The following is a 21,253-nucleotide window of genomic DNA, read 5'->3' as shown; positions in this document are numbered from 1 at the left end:
GCACTAGATATAGATGATAGTTCTAAACCAAAAATATAATAATAATAGTGATTAAATACATACAAGTAGAAAATAAAACATAAGAAGAAAGTGTTAACATAAGCTGCAGTTGTCAAGAAGGAGGCTTGCTAACAATTTACCTCATCATCACTGTGTTTTATGATTGGCAGATAAAAGAATGGACTCCCATGCTCCTTTGGTAGTATTGAGTTAACTCCTGATGCATGGGGACCTGTAAGTTGTTCATTGGCACTGAGGTCATCGGCTAATGAAACAAATGTGCAAAGAATTAAATAGTTTTATACCAAAGGATATTAATATATAGAGGCAAAGTTGTAATACAAAGTTGTAGTAAAGTCCTACCCGTATTTCATAATACATTTAATCCTAATTAATCTGATTACTATGCAATATTTTGAAGACATTTTCAGCACACAGAAGAAGGGAAGTAAAACCAGGCTAAGACTCAACCTGAACACATTCTCACGTCACCTAAATGTAATTCAAAACTCTTTCTAGGTATTCATAACATTAACTTACCCAGCCAGAAAATTTCTGGTTTATCCACCTTTTTATTAGCCTAACCAGCTTATCTCTTAGTTAAATCACTTCTGATGTATCAGGGAATCTTTAAATTGAGAAAAGGAGTTCTGGCTACATTAGGCTTTTAGCTAAACAAAAAAAAAAGTTTGATCTTCTGTCTGCTAATCTCTGCTGCTGATGAAAAAACAGAAACATTTCTTGTGAGCATAAAGGAAAGAGTGCATATTGTTTTCCAAAAGCAGCTTCTAAAGCAGGTATTAATGTGTTGCCTATATAAACACCTCTAGTAGCCCACTGAAGTGCTGGATGCGACGAGGCCTGTGGATCCTCCTCTGCTTTATGTCCAAGTTTATACTTATAGACTTGTTTCCCAAACAGTCCTTAAATGTGGTGCTAGCTCTAGTCTTTTGTTCCTTACAGTGTATCTGTGTCCTAAGAATATGTATCAATAGTCTTCTCACACGTAAAACTAAATACCTTCAAAGGGAGAACATTTAGATTCTCTAACAAAACACTCATTGTAGTCCTACCACACTCTTCATAAAACCAGCTGTTTAAGCCTCTACAGACAATTATTCCAACATATGAAATCAGAAGAAAAATCATTTTACAAGCTATATCAGACAGTGCCATTGCCAGGACTTGTTTTGATTTCATAGACATTTCAGATTCAGATTCATTCTTCCATTTATCAATTTACTGATCCAAATTAATTTTTCCCCTCTCCCTCCCCGGTTTCTTAATCTGCCATTACAACATACCATTCAAATCAAGAAAGAGGACAGGTATATGCGTTTCCATTCCTGCAGGTGGAATCCTGAAACAAAACAAACTACCATCAACAAGGAAGGCAAACACATACCTAAGCTAATTTGGACAAACACATCTCCATGCAAGATTCAAATTAACTGTAACCAACGACTAAACCTGTCAACATTTTGATGGCTAATTTGAATGCCTATGTTGCACAGACAATGTTTTGTTTATCTACACATGCAGCTAAATGTAGTGCTTTACCAAAACTTAATTCACACTGCACAGCACATTTCAGTTGCTGTGAGGATCACAAGTTTTAAACATCCTGTTCTGTTTCTTAAAAAGTGAACTGGTTATAGTGACTACTCATACATAAAGGTTAGCAACCTTTCAAACAACTGGATATGTAACTACTGGCAAGGTATAGCCTTTATATCAATACACACACTTTTTGCAGTATGACCACAGCACGCTTCAGGTGGACAAGGGAAAAAAATGGTGAGGAAAAAATATCCCTACATCATTCACCCAATGAAGAAGAGGTATTAGGTATTATCAGAGACATCAGTGCACACTTGATTAGAGCCATATTTGTTGGCCACACTTTCCCAAATCTAACGTGTTCCCAGATGACTGGAGGCTTGCCAAGGTGACACCCATCTACAAGAAGGGCTGGAAGGAGGATCCAGGGAACTACAGACCTGTCAGCCTGACTTTGGCACCAGGGAAGATTATGGAGAGGTTCATCTTGAATACACTTAACAGGCATGTGCAGGTCAACCAGGGGATCAGGCCCAGCCAGCATGTGTTCATGAAAGGCAGGTCCTGCTTCACCAACCTGATCTCCTTCTATGATCTGGTGACCCGCCTACTGGATGAGGGAAAGGATGTGGATGTCATCTACCTGGACTTTAGTAAAGCCTTTGACACTGTTTCCCACAGCATTCTCCTAAGGAAGCTGGCGGCTCATGGCCTAGGCAGGTGTACTCTTTGCTGGGTAAAAACTGGTTGGGTGGCCGAGCCCAGAGAGTTGTGGTGAATGGAGCTAAATCCAGTTGGTGACCACTCACAGGCGGCGTTCCCCAGGGCTCAGTTTGGGGGCCAATCTTGTTTAATATCTTTAACAATGATCTGGATAAGGGGATTGAGTGCGCCCTCAGTAAGTCTGCAGGTGACACCAAGTTGGGTGGGAGTGTTGATCTGCTGGAGGGTAGGATGGCCCTGCAGAGGGACCTGGACAGGCTGGACCGATGAGCCAAGGTCAACTGTATGAGGTTCAACAAGGCCAAGTGCTGGGTCCTGCACCTGGGTCACAACAACCCTATGCGATGCTACAGGCTTGGGGAAGAGTGGCTGGAAAGCTGCCTGGCCGAAAAGGACCTGGGGGTGCTGGTTGACAGCTGGCTGAACATGAGCCAGCAGTGTGCCCAGGTGGCCAAGAAGGCCAACAGTATCCTGGCTTGTATCAGGAATAGCGTGGCCAGCAGGAGCAGGGAGGTGATTGTCCCCCTGTACTCGGCACTGATGAAGCCGCACCTCAAATACTGTGTTCAGTTTTGGGCCCCTCTGTACAAGAAGGACATTGAGTTGCTGGAGCATGTCCAGAGGAAGACGACGAAGCTGGTGAAGGGTCTGCAGAACAAGTCTTATGAGGAGCGGCTGAGGGAACTGGGATTGTTTAGCCTGGAGAAGAGGAGGCTGAGAGGAGACCTTATTGCTCTCTACAACTACCTGAAAGGAGGTTGTAGTGAGCTGGGTGTTGGTCTCTTCTCCCAAGTGCTTACCGATAGAACAAGAGGAAATGGCCTCAAGTTGCGTCAGGGGAAGTTTAGATTGGATATTAGGAGAAATTTCTTTACTGAAAGAGTGGTCAAGCATTGGAACAGGCTGCCCAGAGAGGTCATGGAGTCACCATCCCTGGAGGTGTTCAAAAAAGAGGTAGAGGTGGCACTTTGGGACATGGTTTAGTAGGCATGGTGGTGTTGGATTGACAGTCGGACTGATGATCTGAGAGGTCCTTTCCAACCTTAATGATTCCCAGTTTTACTTTCATTAAAAAATAATCCAGCCACCAAGCCAGGAAACATGAAATTAATTATTATTCTACCCTTAATTGGTTTAGTGGTGGACTTGGTAGTGTTAAGTTAATGGTTAGACTGGATGATCTTAAAGGTCTTTTCCAACCTAAACAATTCTATGATTCTATGTTGCATTCCTCATTTTTGCATGTCAGTTCCAATGATCTTAGTTAAAAAACAAATTTAAATGAAATTAAATGAGAAAAGAGAACACAACCTTTAAAATCAGAATTTCTTCCCTCCCCACCCCTTATCAATGAAATTGTCACGTGTTCTACCATTCATTTTTGAACCACTCCTTTTTTGCAAGGAGTCAAACTACAGGATAACACTCTCAATTTTGAAAAAGTGTAAAATACTAATGTTAAATTCAAAGGTGATTTTCAAACCGTGAAAGCTATCTCAAAGCTACTTTATATAATATATTGACTAAGCAAACCTTTCCTACATTCAAACCAGCACCTGACCTTCTAGTCTTCTACCAGCTGAATGTAACTGGTAGCATCACAGGAAAATGTAGAAAGCTCTAAAACATCCTCAGATTTTTACCTTGTAGTGTGCAATGTTCACGCAGAAAAAGCTAACCACTCCAATGGTTTTTCTGAACATACCAGTTTGCGGGGGCACCGGGAATTCCACTGCCTGGTGCTGGAACAAACACTGCATTCCTCTCTTCTGTCAGCCCTACCCACTGTTCAACCAGCCGGGCTTCTCGTTCTATATCATCCTCAGATTTTTCTACAGTGAAAGAGATTAGTATTCTATGAGAGATACATCTTTCGTGGTATAGGGAATAAAGTACTTATGACAGGGACTTTAAGCTTCAAACCTTTTTTATTGCTGATCTTTTGAATCTGCTCATCCAAGTATTCCCTGCGTTTTATCAATGCATCAGACCACCTCTCTCGTACACAGTTTAAATCTTCTTCCTAACATGGAAAGAGAAAAGAAAGTTATTAGTCTATGTGGTTAAGATGAAAGGGCAGTGAATTTTGGAATAATTTCATCAGAATTGATATTAAAGAGCTTGCATGATGCAGAAAATTTTTTTCCCCCGAATGACATGCACACTGATTAAATACCTCATCACCCATGAATGGAAGCTTATTTGTTTTCAAGTCTCAAATTCCAACAGGAGGAAAAGAAAATGTGACTACCTCAGTTGCCGAACAGAATTATACACCATAGGCTAATTACTCACAGAAGTGGCAATCAAACTTTGTACAGCATATGGTATAGGAAAAACAGGTATCATCAGTTGATCATAAGTTCTTCTGAAGATTAGACAGGTCAGTATGCCCTCAAACCTGCACAGAATTCCATTGCTAGCAGCTGCTATCAGTGCAATTAAAAGATTTCTCATGCAAACAAAACCCGTCATGCAATCATGCTTTGTGGTATCACAGAAAATCTGGTTCGTTCTTCTCTGTGATAAGTCAGGAAGCGCATATACAGCCCGCAAGAAGTTAGTACCTAACTGGTATCTTTGAGATTGCTGTAAAACCTAATCCATTATCCTAAGGGATGTCAGCATTCTCACCTAACTGGTTTTACTTCTCTAAAGCTGCCTACTAGAAATAAGACTTCCATGTAGAGATCTGTAATGTGGTTTTTAGCCATTTCCTCTTTTGCCCTTCGTCACCTTTTAAACGATTCTTCTGTTATGCTTTCTAAACTGTGACTGTCCTATATTTACTTATCACAAAAAAAGCCAGGCTCAGGGTTTGTTTTTGTGTAGGTAAAAAAATAGCTTCACTGAAGCTTCTGTATTCCCCACACTCACATCCTCCCCTCTCTCTCCCACTAGCATTTCAGAAAACTGCATAACTTAAAAGATTACGATATTTTCTTTAGAAAACAAACAAAAAACCCTATGCTGTATAATTTGGTTGGGAAAGATGCCTGCAACTGCAGGTGGTTGTTCTTTTCCCTATGATATTCACTGGAAACTGTTTTCATTCTAAATTAAAGTTTCTAGACTTTTATTCACATAGCAATTCATGTAGCCAGTTAGGAGAGCTGACTGCTGAGTACTAGAGAAGAGAGCACACTGCAAGAGTATAAAGTCACAAGGTAAACTGAAATAGCAGTGTTTTATAGCCCAGGTAGCCTCTTCAATGCACAGCACATATATATTTCAAAGCTGCTTTTGCTTGCTCCAGTATGCTTGTTCATTTGAAAGTTGCTGGCTGTTAGCATTAGCTGTGCCCCATGCCACAGGATTGACAGCAACAGCAGCAATACCTGGTAACTATCCATATCACCACCATCATCCTCCTCCTTCTGGTAGGAGAAAATAAATTTTGTAAAACACAAAAGAACATGCATTTCTTTTAACAGAAACTCACAGAAATACCCCAAAACATGAATATAAACATTTCTGCCACAAACAAACTTGTAAAATGTTAAAATGACAATATTCAAATAACCGAAGTCTTATTAACAGGTAGAAACAGATTTTTTCTTTTTCATTACAGACTATAGCATCTCATCCATTATTTGAGTATTAGTGAATATATTTATAAAAAAAATCATAGAATACAGTGCCAGAAAAAGGAATGAGCAAGCATATCACCAATCTTCACGTTTCAGAGTTTCATCTGTACGTAAGGTTATAATTACTCATGGTTCTTCTGACAAAAGGCACCTCGCTTCCCTGGGTGGCCCATTTCACTTGTTCTTTGCCATCGCTGTTAAAAGTGTGCTTTATTTCCAATATGAATTTGTCCAGTATCAGTTTGAATCCATTTATACTTCTGAAGAACTTTTTCTCCTAAATTAAATAGCCCTTTCACATTCAGTGATGGCTATTTCTGATTCTGATCAAGTAACAGCTCAGTCCTTTTTTAAAAGATAAACAGTATCTTCACTATAGGACACTTTCTCTATATGTTTGTTTGTTTTCTCCTCCTCAACTTTCACCACCCTTGTAAGGGAGGGAAACTAATGGAGCTAAGAATCTACCATTAAGCAGCTCTACACACAAAGGTAAAACAATTTCCATATTGCTGCTGTTTTGTGTATACTCAAACACCATACTTGGCTCTTTACCAGTTATACACCACGTTATAGGCAAAAAAAGAAGCAGATTTAGCATATGCTCACGTGATACATACTAGCCTCAAACACATGTAAAACTGCAAAATTACATATCATGTATCAGTGTGCTAAGGTCCCTTATGGAACCACGTTGGACTGGCTCTAGAACAGTAAAACAAAACCAAACAAAAATAAATTAACTCATGAAAGAGTAACCGTCCTACCTGGTAGCTGTCCAAGCCCCTTTGCAGTTTGGTTGATCTGGCAGTCACCCCACCTATAGAGACTGAAAGAATTGCTTCTACCATGAGAGGCAACGTTCCCGAATGTTGTACGGGTTTCACTGTCACCTGAACTCTGCGAGAATGACCCTGAACAGGTCATTGAGAGATAGAAAGAAAGATAGAGGAAAAAAAAACAGAGAGAAACTAAGAATAAAACTAAGAATCAATTTAAGCACAAGTAAGACGACAGGGAAAAGATACATACCTGCCTAAGCTGGAAAATCCCCCCTGTGTTTACATCTTTTGCCTGATGGAGCTCAACTGCAGTATATTCTCCCATCTCATTCAATTCTTGTATGGAAATCCACATTTCTATTCTTCGAGTTACTTCATTCCACCTAAAAAGACATCCCCAGAAAAACCAATGGTTGCCTCACCAAACTGTATTTTGTGCACCACAAGTATTAGAAAGCCTTTGGAAAGCTGATGGAAGCATTCATGTGTAACTTATTTGTACCTGTCTCTCAGTGTCCTAGTTTTAGCATGAAGAGAATCAACTTCCCAAACAGAGCTGCCATTGCCAGTACACCTGTGACCCCACACCTCAATAGCAAGAGCTCCTTCTGAAATGAACTCCAAAAACTCCTCTGTGACATTCACCACATAGTCCTGGCAATGAGAAAAACAAACCACATCCAATCAAACGAAATAATTGTATCTCCTCTATTAGTTTGTAAGGACACACCAAACAACTACCTACCTGCATGGTAAAAACAGTTTGGATCAGTTACTGAGCTTACCAAACAAGTATATAATAAGATGTCATTATATAAACTGTAGTTTCCACCATGCATTACAGATGACATCTGAATTTAAAAGACCACAAATTAAAAGATTTTTTTCATTTTGCTGCAATTTGAAGAGGTGATGAAGTGAAATATTACAGCATTCTAAAGTACAGTCAAAAGTCATTAGTTATATGACTTGATTCCTTCCTTCTTCCCCCAGTGAAACAAGGCTCAAATTCTAAATAGCTTATCTCAAACATACCATCCTTCTGATAACACTATTTCTTAATAAAAATAGTTACCTTACAGTGAGAGAAGGTCACTGTAAAATGAGCATCCTTGCTCTGAGGTGAAGGCACATCTGGATCTACCACTGGTGCCACTACTGTTATCTCACATTGATCCCAAAATGTATATTGACAAAAGACAAAGTTGGAGAGATTAGGTGGCAGGCCAGTTGCTTCTTTTATTTTTACCTGAGGAGACAAAACAGATGTTCTCGTAAGTATGATTGTTTCTACTTCAATTGTAAATTGTTCATAAACTAAATATTTAATCCAAAAGTACCAACGGCCAAGAAGACTTTTTAAAGGACACCTCCAATTGCTTTCTAAGGATGTCCCTATTTAGAAAATCTATATTTTGCATATACAGAAACGCAGGTGCAAGGAAAGCAGTTACATGCATCTAACTAGCCCACCCATGTAAGTGTTTTCTTTGAGGAAGCTGATAAGCTCAAGTGGAGAAAGCAGCACTTCATCACAGAAGAAATGAAATCCAGACACCATCCATAGATACTACATTAGATGATCAAACAAACCACAAGAGACAGTTACACAGAAAAACTGTTTCCCCTTCTGTGTCTGCCAAGAAGGACAGTCAGTATTTATGATGTGGACCCGCATATACTAGAAACTAATGTGAATTAATTCAGCCACTGGCAACCACGGCCAGTTAGACTGACCTACACTGATCTGGACAAGGAGAAGGCTCTCTTTTCTCTTTAGAGAATTTTAAGCAAGCAATAGCCTACATAGCTTAGTACTTTATATCAGACTAACTACATAGTTACAAAGGCCCAAAACCGTTAACTTCATCATGTGTTCTCACTTACCCTGCAGGAAAGCTTTTTTGCTCTGTGAATAACTTCTCCATTGTTATCCATGACTTCCAGACTCCCACTCTCGCTGGAGTTCTCAGATGAGTCATCTCCTTCTACTACACGTTCTGGGACAGACCCAGTGACTCGCATTACTTCAACATGCAACCGTCCTGCAACCTAAAGGCAAAACAAATACTAAGAACCTGTGCATGAAGGACTTCAACTAAAATTAAGATGGTAAATATCTAACTCTAGGAGGTGTGCAGAAAAAGAACTGAACATCTCTCAACCACCAAATGAAAAGCAACAATGTCAAAAAAGAGGAGAAAGGAATAATAATAAAAAAATTATTTGTATGCAGAACTACTGACCTTTTCAATTCACACACAACAGAAAAGGCATACAGTGTCGTGACTGTACATCAGAACCTTAATATGCTGGGGTTTGCTCAATTACCTACATCAACACTAGGAATTTTACTCTACTATTTTAGTAGTTGGGCAATTGTAAACAATTAAACAGAATACATACACAGCAATTTGCAAAACACTTATTCGCTGGGAAACAAGACACTAAGCATCATTTGCTTGTTAAAAAAATGGATGTGCATGAAGTCTCCCAGCAAAAAGCCACGCTACCCCCGCAGGTACGAGTGCATAGGTATGCCCGGCCTGCTATACATTGGGGCACTATTTGCCTTTACCTCCCCCTGCTGGCTGATGATGGGCACAGCATACTGCAGCTTAACGTCATAGAAAAGGCACTCCAAAAACACATTGGCGACACCAATTAAGTTGTGATTCTCTTGCGCCTCGTAAAAAGGATCACCTCTTTTGCCAATCAGCTTCCTTACCTGTTTTAAAGATCATAAAAGTTATGTCAAAAACTGTAAGCGTGGGAACACAAAACCAAAATAACCACATAGTATAAGATCACGGCACAAAAATTAAGTCACTACCAATCTTTTCTGTCCCTGTTATGCAAGTAGAAAGAGACTAGGAGCGCATCACAAATCTGAAATGAAATGTTTGAGATGAGACCTTATACAGTCCTTTCTTTACTACAAGTAAGTAACATAATGACCTACATTTTTTAGTGATGTTGAGACAAACCATATTTTACCATGAGCAAGCACAATAGCTACTGATGTCCAAAAAGTTTTGCTTTACTTTTTCTGCTCTGTTTACCCTTTTTAAATTAGAGGACAAATCACCCCCAGGTTGAATAGTGGTCTGTCTGCTGGGTACCACTACAAGGGCAAAGGGGAGGTGCAGGATGACTCCCACTTAGGCCTGCAAGTGCTCCTATGGTTCCCATCGGGCTGAGATCACATCTGCAGCATTTTCTACGCAAGTACCCCCATACACAGCCACAAAGAACTCATGCAGATTCCTAGCACGATGCGTGCTCCTCAGTGGACTTGTTAGCTCCTTCCCTTCTCCTCTTCGTCTTCAACACATGCATTTGACCTACGTGTTTCTATGTAGCACGTAGAACACATGCATTATGGACGACATAGGTCATGGCAAGGACATTCCTGGCTCAGGCAGACATGGTATATTAGAAGGATGTGCTAGCAGTTCTTACTAAAGTCAGCAGCAAAATCATCGTTGTCTTCAGTGGGCACAGATGAAGTGCTTGACCTCCCCTGTGTTATGATTTTAGAGATTCCCATTGTCCCATCCAAGGCATGTAACAAAGGCACAACAGCTGTTCAAACATATCTGAGAATGGTTCTTGATACAAGTAATTTAGGTGCTCCCTATCAGCCACAAGACAGCAAGATACACTTCCTATGCACTTCCACCTGGATACTTAGAGGACGTCTTCTGGGACACCAAATTTCACATCTATCTCTGACAAGTCTCACGCTTATTTCTCAAGGCTAACCTACCACTTAAATTCTCAGGAAATGCCACTTAGTTTTGATGGAGACAGTAGTGGAGACTAAGTATCTTCAATTGATTTCTTCACTGCTTTAAGGCTGGGGGATACACAAATGAAGTTACAGAATATTTCGCATTTTAAGGTCAAATTCTACCCCACTGATGTGTTCTGCACACTGAGTATATCTAAGCAGAATCTTTGGCAGCTTTGATACTGACCGCAATTTAATAATTTTATTTCTAACACAGTTTGCAGCTTCCATTCAGAGCTGGCTGCCTATTTGCATGGCACCTATTTGATGCCAGGTAAATACACGCTCTTAGTGGTATAAGTCACTACCTCAGCACAATTACATCTAACCTCAGCACACTTATATCTGAGAATACAAGTGAGGGAAGGACATAGCTGTGTTCTATTCTGCATGAGCATTTTGAATATTTAGTATTATTCATAGGGGTTTTTTTGGGAGGGGGTGGGTTTTTTGTTTGTTTTTAAACCACAATACTGTACCCTTTCATATACAAAGTCATTGCACTTTATCTGTACAACATATTAAAAGGGGTTAAAAGAAAACAAACTCAATCTCTGATCCCTTTCAGAAAATATATGCAATACCTCAGGAATTTTCTCCTTCCACTCTTGATAGATATCTCTCATGTCAATCAATTTGTTCTCCAGTTTCTCAATAGTCCACACTTGAGTACCTTTTCCTTTTCTTCTCACTTGAATAGCAGGCTCACTTACTATTGCACCCCTCTAAATCAGAGGAAAAAATAATCACTGCAGGAAAGGTGCATGTAAGTAGTTTAACTCTTCACTCAAATTGCATTCCTAAAAAGGAATAAAATACAGAACATACAGCTTCCCTCTGCATGTCAGCCATACTATCTGTCCTTAAACACAGCACACCCTATACATCTGAGGATACAGACTTTTTTGTCCTTCTCGGACAACTACCATTCACACAAGAACATTAACACTCTCAATTAAATCACTTATGACAAGCATATTATCCTAATTGCTATCATTATATTTACATCAGCGCTACAACTAGAAAACACTTAAGACAAAAAAATTGTACACATCTGTAACAAAAACCAGTGATTTTTGTAAACATAACTAAATGCAGGCTTTACAGAAACAGAACACAAATGTCTGTTCACAAATGGTGATCATACACTTCAAAGAACAGTAAAAGCCATACTTAATGCTATGTTCCCATTTCACTTTCAATATATTAAAGTCAGGTAGCACCATATTTTGCCTATGCATAATCTAACAAAAGTAATTATTTTATGGCCTCAAGTTAGGTGAATGTTAGATATGTCTACATATTTTAGATTAGCCACAAAACTACATTTTCCAACATTCTCTGCTGTCATTACCTTTTTGTTGGCACTGAGGTTTTCAGCAGGGATCTGAAGTGTTACTTGATAATCTGTGAGTTTACTCATTTCTTCTGCTAAAAAGTTTGCTTCTCTCACCAGTGTATTTGCCTTTACTATCTGCTCTCGAAGTTTAGCCAGGCTCTGTCGAAACAATTCATCCCTGTGGTGCAGTAGGTAACATGAAAAATACACAGAAACCTATTTCTATTATTGGAAAGCTGCAAATAGAGATGCTAACAAAGACTTTTCTGAAACAAGTTGAAGAAGAAATGCTGTATAGCACTATGTCAGCAAACACGTAACAGTGTCAGGCAATCTTATTGAGGAAAATCAGTGATCACATATTAAACAAATATATTACTGTTGAGATAAGTCTAGCACAGTAATGCCCAAATCAAAGGGCACAGTACTATGGGAGCTGTTACAGCGATGATTTAAAAGCCCTGTTAAACGCCCTAGGGACATTCCTAATTTTCAAGAAATGAAGTAATTGCAGCTGTCTTTGTCTTTAATCTGGATTCCTGTTCCACAGAAACTACCAGTCCCAACATGTGAGGCTTCATCTAGATAAAACCCACTTTTCCTCAGATCATGATGCTGGAACCTGCAATCACTGCAGGCCACAGCTTTACATCACAGCTAGGGGCTCTGCAGTGCTAGAGACCTCCAGACCTCCCTCGAAATACTTAAGCCATCTCAAGTGTACACATTAAAAAAAAAAAAACCAACAAAAACCAAAAAACCACCAACAAGAAAACCACACACACACACAAAAAAACCCCCAAATCCTTAAGTCCTATATACCCAAAGTACCTTTTAAGTAACAGACAAACAAGCACAGGTTAAAGCTTGTGCGCTCAGTACGGTTAACAGTCTCTGGGCAAATTCCAAAAAGGTTTCTAAGACCTGCCTGAGCAAATCTGTTCTAACGTAAGACCTGGCAAACCTGCTATGACACATACTATACCTCCACTTGCAATACTAACATACTCTCTCACCTGAGATTCTCGTCATTAATTTGCCTTTTAAAAGTATCAGGATTATCCTCTGAGCAAATGCAAAGTCTCCCTTTCTGCCTCTCTTTGTAGTCCCTAGCACCACTTACTGCACCTCATCATCTTCATAAAACTCATGATCAAACTTCAGATATTTCAATGTACTCCCCTGCATGATTTTATCTGCTTTTCTACGCAAAGTCCTACTGAAATAGAGTACACGTTGTGCACATACACTTCTGATTTCTACAAAACACATTACATTACGGACAAGCTTAGAAGGAACAAGGAAACTCATGGGCCTTGCTGTGAATACAGGCAAAGTTTGCCTATTTGCCTTTATTCAGATAAGCTTAGATCTTTTGTATGTCTTTATAGTACAAACCACAAACAACTGTTAATACACCTTTCAGTCCCCAACAGAATTCTTCTTGAGCGGCTATCTTTTTTCAAAATATCCCAAAGAACAGCCTGGGTAATTCAAATTGCACTCTGCTGGTTCCCTGATACCATACCAAAGTGGTAAATGACTAGCAGTGTTAGGAGCAGCCCTGAATTTTAGTGCCTTCAACATGCTAAAACATGCAGCTTTGTCTCTCTCCCCTATCCGGCCTAAGTTCGCAACAATGGTGGGTTTTGTTGGATCTTAAATAGCTGCTACTATCAGCGGGTTTTTAGTCCGCTTCCTCCATATCTGCTCCTGGCATTATACGGAAAATTCCTTTCCCTCTGCCTCTTGCTTCTGTTATTCAGGCCATCAAGATTAAATGAGAAATTCCAGACTATGGGAGTGACACATTCTACAGACAGACATAATTTCAGATTCACCCAGAAAATGAAGGTAGAGTCAAGAATTACTCACTAAATAGTACTTAATACAGAGAGTGCATACACCTGCAACCACTGTGAGACAGCTGCCTAGCTTGAGAAACAGAAGGCAGCTTTGATCTGTAAGTGCTGTAAGAGCCATGGGATTCAGCTACAGCTGGTCCGGGAAACCAGCATCTGGCGAGCTTTTTGGGGAGGCTCCCACACCCATCTTGTCTTAGCTAGATTCTTGAGAAAGGAATGGTTTAAGACTCTAAGGAGGACTTCTGAGTAACTCAACCGATTATTATGGGTAGTTTTCATTACAGTTGTGTTTCTCTGTACATAGCTGTGCCAGCACCCTTCCAGAAATTTAGTCAAAAGAAAAAAAAAAAAAAATCAGATAGGATTTCTTAATTCTTACAACATAAAACATATGACAAGCTCCATCAGGATATCAACCGAAGCAAATACCCACTGAACATGAAATCCTGAAGCAACTGTGTAAGCCAAACAAGGAAAACTTGTATCTGACACTCACAAGGTGTCATTGCAAGTCTTGGGGATTCCTAATGCCAGATACAGAAGATGCTGAACTAAAGCTCTGGTCCAGTACACCACCACCTCTCGCCCTGACAAATTAAATTTTTTCCATGCTACAATGGGTTAACTTTATGCCAACAGGTTTTAACACCAGGTCAGGTATTAATCTGTCCTTCCATAGTCAATGTGTTCTAGCTGATCTGACAGATACAACCACGTGCCTACATCTGATACCTATCAAATTCATTTTACTGGCTGATCCAGTAGAGCTCACCTTCAATAACAACAGAGCAACAGCTAAAACTGCACTAATCAAATCCCATGCAAACCAGACACTTGGCTCTTTCGCACATTCTTCACATCCAGTCTTCCCGTTTTTTCCTGCATTTCTTGCCCTCTGGCCAGTTGGCTGGTAAACACCTTTTCAGCACCATGTTGCCATGCTTCTACAGCAGAAATCCCTCAAAGATTTTTTTCTGGTTTCTTATTTAAGAAGATTCAAATTTTTCTTCCCTTTTTTTGAGAAGCCCAAACCTCTTCTAGAACTATAAATAAAAAGTATACCTAAGAGAGCTGTATACCTAAAGAGGATCTTCTGAAAGACAGGAAACTGAAAATTAAGTTCTTCCAGAAACTGCTTATTCAATGGCAGCAAAACATTACCACACTCCTTACTGACTGCTACAAAGGGCATTCATTCTCCTCTTTTTTACAATGCAGCAAAGTACAATCTTCAAGTAGTTACAGAGTAAAAGCATTCACCCATGAAATTCAGAGGCAAAAATGCTTGTGCAAAGCACAGCCCCTCCTAAGAAACATCTAACAACTACTGAGAAGAAAAGGCTGGCAGAACACTTAGCCCTGATATCACTCCAGATTCTCATTTTTTATGTCATTACATGGTTGTGGTGGTTGGTTAATTTTAAGCTGATTCAATTACAATTTTTTCTCCTCAGCTCTCAAGGACAGGCAAAAAGTTTTTTGCTACTTTGTTTTCCCTTCTGTTGCATCTTTTTACAGGTATGGCTTCCCTTGCCAGTAAGCCCAGTTCTCATCTATGATACTGAAGTGGGTTATCAATGATTTCTTGATAGCCTTGCTGTGCTCAAAGCGGTTCTGAATAGCAATGATTCCAACTAGCATGTTTCTCATTTTTGCACTCCTTCTGCAGCCCTAAAAGAGCCTGCAAATCCCAACCATGACTTTGCAATGCTTTACATTCAGTTCCCAATGATTCTGTTTTTAGCTCTTACAGGGGCAAACAATTATTTTAATTAAAGTTGAAACACAGCACTACTTCTCCCTATGCTTGCCATGGAAAATATTCTAGTCATTGCTGGTCAACACTTTGTTATTTGTTTTTTTTTTCCCAGGCCAAACTGGGCAGAAAGTACAAAACAAAACCTTGCACAAAAACTAAACCAAGATCTGTTCTGTTCTATTTCTAATGCTCTGAATTTGAAAGCTGCAACACAATCCTGGCTATCTTTGTTTAGACTCCTCTTGCACATGGATTTTTTTTTTAAATGGTGGAGAATAAAGCAAAAATAATCAACAGAGGAAAGAGCACTCAAACTCACTACATACAGAAAAAAGGCTGAGTGACTAACAAAGCTTCTGTTTTAAAAGAAAACAGATTTAAAAGAAATTTACAAGAAACCTTAGTACATCTAGTCCTTCTTCCTGTTGAATTAACCCAATGACAGAACACCCATTTGTATGCTGAAAACTTAAATCATCTTGGTTGCTGCCCCTAGAACTTCTCTCCATGGAGCTGACATCCTTCTCTCCCCAATGATACGAAGAGCAAGCTTCTCTTATTTTCAAGATGCAAACACACACATGCTGCTTAAACTCTGCTCACATCTTCCTAGTCCACTTTTTAAACTCCCTCTGCAAATCTCATGACAATCTTTCACCAAGGCTGCATTCAGGTGCCATGCCACTCCTTTGTAAAGAGGCCTTTTCACCTCAGCAAGCCTTTTACTTCCTAAACAGCTCAAACACACTCTATTTGACTATTCCGCAGTTCTCAAACACACAGCAATCCTCTTCTAAAGCTGGGCTTACTTTAACAAAAACATACACGCAACATTTAAGGACTCCCATTTTCTGTATTTTTCATGATTTTAGATTGCAAAATACCATGCTCTAATGTATACCCTCAACACACAATAATCCTTAGTGCACTCCTCAGTCTGAGTTGACAAATTTACTTCTGCACTATCCTTTCCTTTCCAGAAGTAACTTAAAAAATAATTGCTAAGCCAAACATTTCAGAAACACTTTCCTAGTTTAAAAAAAAAAAAAACAAAACAACAACAACCAGTAAAAAAATGCTATAACACTGATCAATAAAAGCTAAATTCTTATCTCATTTGTATGTTAAAACAAGCAGGAAGATCCTGTACACGTTACATATCAGAACCTACTCCCAAATGAAATGTTAACACTTGGGTGCAGGCAGATCCTGTACTACATGTCAACTCTACCAAATAATATTACAAGTTTCTGACAGATGGTTCAAGCCCCATCTTTCACCCTTTGTAGTTCTTATTAATTCTTTTATTTTAACTCCAGTATTCTCACCTCTCTTCTGTCCAGAGATTTACTTTCTGCTGTGCAGTCTGAGCAGTGTAGGAGAGTCTGTCGCTGCCATGCTGGTGCTGCCTTTCTGGAGAGAGCTGCTGCCGCAACAGCTCTAACTCACGTTCATACATCAGCCGCTGCTCCTCCAGAGCACTCCGCTTCTCTTCCAAGTACTGTTTCTCCAAGATCTGGACCACATTTTGTACTGGGTCTAAGTGTGTGTGGGGGGGGAACCCAGAAAAGTAAGAAAATGCTATTTCAGAATTACAGAACATTCATTATTTATTTGGTAACAGCAATCAATCCCAGAGTCTCTGCAAACACAAGATGGCCATTGGCCCCCAAAACAAAAGCCAAAATAATAAATATTGCATTAAATAAAGAAATCTGAACAAGAAAAAAAATACAGCATGCAAAGAGGCTAGAGCAATGGTTAAGACCCTCATCTACTGCATATTTCAGTACTGTGAAGTTATAATATGTTCCAGAATCCCAGTAGGAAAAAAAGAACAGATGGAAAAGGGAACAAATTAGTAAGAAGAAAACAAAGCAAAACACAAGGGAAGATGATGTTAACCAGAGAAGGAAACAACTTAAGGAAGTAAAAAGCAATTTGCATTCTCCACTTTGGCAGAGAATGAAACATGTTGGAGAGCTGCAGATGAAAATTGAGACAAATTGTCTGACTAGTCACGCATCGCATTGCAGCAATGCGCTCCACAGCACTGAAGCAGACAAAGTACGTTCTAGAGGGGACTTCCGCATTTAGGTTTACAAACCACACTTCATCTCAGTATCAACCCAGAACAAATATCCATTTGAATACTTTATCCTGAAACAACAACTGCTTGTGTTAATCAGCTACAGTTAAACCTAAATTGCACTCAAATTAAAGAAACATTACTTTGTCTATTCCTGGGTTTAGGTCCAATGCCAGGCTGTGCCTCTGAAAGAGGAGTTCAATGGAACAAGCTCCTTCTACATACTACCAGTATATATCTGCTTCATGTATATACACCTGGAAGTTTAAATACAGCAGAAGAGTGGTTTGCAAGAGGACCATCTAGATCTGAGTGACAGCACATCACCTAACAGATTGCTGATTCTGTACACCAGAAGAGGAAGGGAGAGGAGTTCCATAGTTGGAGTGCTGGATTATTAGGGGAAGCAATATTGCAGCTCTAGGACATGCCGGGATTTTCAAACGCAAAAAACTTCAGCTTTGAAATAATTGTTTGTGATACCTCTTCCATTTGCAAATATAAAAAAAAGAGTTGATGTGACTTTTAAGGATGCCAGTCTGCCACAAAGGAGGGAGAAAAATAAACCAACATTTAATTATACTTTCCCACTTTGGAACTAGAGATGTGCTTCTCAAAAAAACTCCAAACAAACAAAAACAAAAACCGCATCAATGTGATTTAGTTATGAACAATCTTGCCTTCACTACCAAACCCAGTCCTCCTAAGATTTTGTACAAGTTTTCCTGATACTACAATGCTACACAAACAAAATTTGGGTTACAACAGCATGCAATGGAGGATTCGCACGAAAGGTTCTGTAGGGTTTTCATCACTAGTAGTGTATGTTGGTCACCATAACATGTACATACGCTCTCCCAAAAAACACATCTCCTGAATCTTCGCAACCCAATGTAGCATTACTATATTCAGTAATCTATAACAACTTAGTACTAAAAATACTGAGACCAATTTTGCTAAACTAACTGACTGTCTGCAATTTTAACATACGTGTCTATTTAGGCAAGTCGCTTCATAAAACAAATCCTTCCTATAATAAAATGAAGAAAAGCCAACAGGATCTCCAGGGTTCTGTTGTTACAACGGGTTTGTATTTGCCTCTCAGCATCCTTTTTTGAAACTGTAAGATTGATATAGAACACATCTTTATTTTTAGCAGAAAACAGACACTACTGCAAGTTACTACTGTGCCCCTAGCCTTATCCATGGAAGAAATCACTGGCTTCACACAAAGGCATCATAAAATACCACCACAATGGTAATTATAAAACACAGTTAAAAAAATCAGTCAGTATAAACAGCAACCAAATAGCAAAACAGTGATGCATATAAGTGTCTTAAAATAACCAGAAATATTACTTTTTAGTACATGACATTCTCAGAAAGATGGTTAGCTATTTTTAGCTTTTAAACAGACAGTGCAGCAAAAACAAGTGACTGAACCAAGTTCTAATACTCTAGACTACAAACCAAGTTATTCATGTTGATCTGTATCGTCATCATCCTCCTAACTTCTCCATATAATACCACAATTACCTTCACATGCATAGGTTTTACTGGATAATCCCTAAAATTGTTTCAGTTATGTGTAAGAATGGCTGAGAAATCAGGTATTACGCAGGAGATAGATAAGAGGCATGGAAGAAATTAAAGCCCTCTATTGTGTTTGCAAACACAGGAAATGAATCTAAGGCTGACTCATTAAGACGAGACTTTCCTAAACTGCTCAAAGACCAGCTCCAAGTTCAGGGAGCAGATTTCCTTAATAAAAGTGATCTTTTCAGCCACCTAGATTTGCAGGATCACAACCACCACAGGATCAAATTATACCATGGAAAATATTTGGAACAAGATGCAAGAACCTAGTCTAAATATTCCCAATTTCAACAAAATCCACTACTGTTTAGGAAAAAAGGTGGGTTATGCTTGTATTGAAATGCTAAAGGTAAATTTACACTTTTAGAAAAGTCTTCAATTTAACCTTTGAAAGAGTTTACACAGAAAACCCCCAGCCTTTCATAGTGAAAAGGCAAAATATGGTGTGAATTATAAACCACCTAGTTAGAAGATGAAAAAATAAACAGTCAAGTTGTTTGCAATTCAAAGAATTACAATAGTGTTCAAGTTGGATTTGAACACCATGTTCCACAATTTTGGATTTCTCACGCAAAGTCAAATAAATTAGTGAAGATTCTACCCAGTGCCTGCCAAACGCACAGCAAATTCCATACAGTGTTTTAAGTCCCAAGTCCCAATCCTTTACATATTTATGTGACAAGAGTTCAACGGCCCTGAGAAGACCATTCATATGCAGTTAATCCTGTGCAAAATGTTACAATATTAACACTGAACCAGAAGAATGTACTTTCTCCATAGAATGAACAGTATTTATTACCTTGCGGCAATGTCACTTAATTCACATCTGGAATCTGTTAATCCAGTAACAAAAATGCTGAATAAATTCCTTAAGATTTCACGTAAATGCATTTTTCTAAGCAAGCTAGAAGAATGTTATGACACAGGCTGCTTTGTTAAGTTTCATCAAAATCCCCACCCTAAGCTGTAACAGTTTTGTTTGCTTAAATTAGAAGCTGCATAAACTAATCACATTGTTTACTTAACCACTGCACCATATACATGAATAAAGTAAACTACTTTTCTGCATTCTGTGTTTGACCAGCATCACAAGCTAGTGGTACAAAGCTGATCTGACAGAATCCCACAAAGAAAGTGAACATGCTGAAGGGAGGAGAGAATCTGGATGTTTTCTTTACAGCTGTTTTCAAAGTCACACATTTTCCTCAGAGCTTCTCTGGAGCTGGATGCAGTATGTGACTCTGTTGTACTGGTTACATGTGATAAAACCAAATGTGTTTGTGCCCTGGAGAAGCTAGGCTATTTATTTAAAGAGGGTTACTGTTCTCAAATAGATCAAGGTGGGAAACAACCCAAAACAAAGGAAAACCAAAACCTCTTGCTTTGGGCTATATCAAACCACTGATGCAAAAGAAAAATCCCAAACCCATACATGCCTATAAAATAATTATCTAATAAAGTTTTTAAGATACCTCTTTATTCCCCCCCTAGGGCTCCTCCAGAGAATATGGATAATAGAATTAACTGTCTTCAGTTATTTAGTTATTTCTTCCTCCTTACCCATATTTATTTTTCATTTTAAGGAAGAATAAATAAATGGTATTGCAACAAAGCTGCTTTACTTCTTACCCAACCAAGTGGAAGCCTGTCAGAAAGAAAAAATGTATTTTAGCTATGCCATTGAGAAAAACAGAACCTGGAAGCACTACCAGGCTTCGAATCAAAAGACCAGCCTATGATCCTCACAATTACTTGTTTTGTTAGGGTTTTATTATCACTTACTACTCCAACTTACTACTAGTTCAGCAACACCTATGTGGGAGGGAGCAGAAGAGACAAGAAGCGTAACAATTGGGTTATGACACATCTGAGACTGTGCAATGTGTGACTGCTAGCATTTGCTGTGCATTGGGGAGGAAAGAGCTCTAATGACACAGCAAGGTCTGTACTGTTCTTGACAGAAAACAATTGACCAAGACAAAAACTGGCCTGGACCACAATCAAAAAAGCCTACTGAACTAAAATGCAAAGACACTTGAAATATTGTGAAGAATCATTTCCATCAGCTAGATAACAACATAGAAAAACCAAAAAATGTCACCCTCCATTCAAAGAACACTGACTCATTGTAGACTGCTGCAGTTTAGTCAAATCCCT

The 21,253-nt window shown here is 39.0% G+C and overlaps 1 protein-coding gene across 1 annotated transcript in view; it reads right to left on the bottom strand.

Annotated features, from left to right (window-relative positions):
- Nucleotides 1–21,253, bottom strand: part of KIF13A (kinesin family member 13A) — a 118,447-nt gene that overhangs the window by 15,816 nt on the left and 81,378 nt on the right. The window contains exons 18-31 of the mRNA XM_075728202.1: nt 16,740–16,950; nt 11,803–11,965; nt 11,033–11,173; nt 9,234–9,383; nt 8,543–8,707; nt 7,731–7,904; nt 7,158–7,309; nt 6,906–7,038; nt 6,641–6,787; nt 5,622–5,660; nt 4,207–4,306; nt 3,989–4,115; nt 1,305–1,360; nt 141–265 (exon numbers count right to left, since the gene is read on the bottom strand). Coding sequence (XP_075584317.1) covers nt 141–265; nt 1,305–1,360; nt 3,989–4,115; nt 4,207–4,306; nt 5,622–5,660; nt 6,641–6,787; nt 6,906–7,038; nt 7,158–7,309; nt 7,731–7,904; nt 8,543–8,707; nt 9,234–9,383; nt 11,033–11,173; nt 11,803–11,965; nt 16,740–16,950 — 1,883 coding nt within the window. The remainder of the gene's footprint in view (nt 1–140; nt 266–1,304; nt 1,361–3,988; nt 4,116–4,206; nt 4,307–5,621; nt 5,661–6,640; nt 6,788–6,905; nt 7,039–7,157; nt 7,310–7,730; nt 7,905–8,542; nt 8,708–9,233; nt 9,384–11,032; nt 11,174–11,802; nt 11,966–16,739; nt 16,951–21,253) is intronic.

This window comes from Pelecanus crispus, chromosome 2, assembly GCF_030463565.1.
Source record: "Pelecanus crispus isolate bPelCri1 chromosome 2, bPelCri1.pri, whole genome shotgun sequence".
NCBI lineage: Eukaryota > Metazoa > Chordata > Aves > Pelecaniformes > Pelecanidae > Pelecanus > Pelecanus crispus.
Note: the sequence above shows the minus strand (reverse complement) of the source record. Positions and strands in the feature narration are given on the sequence as shown.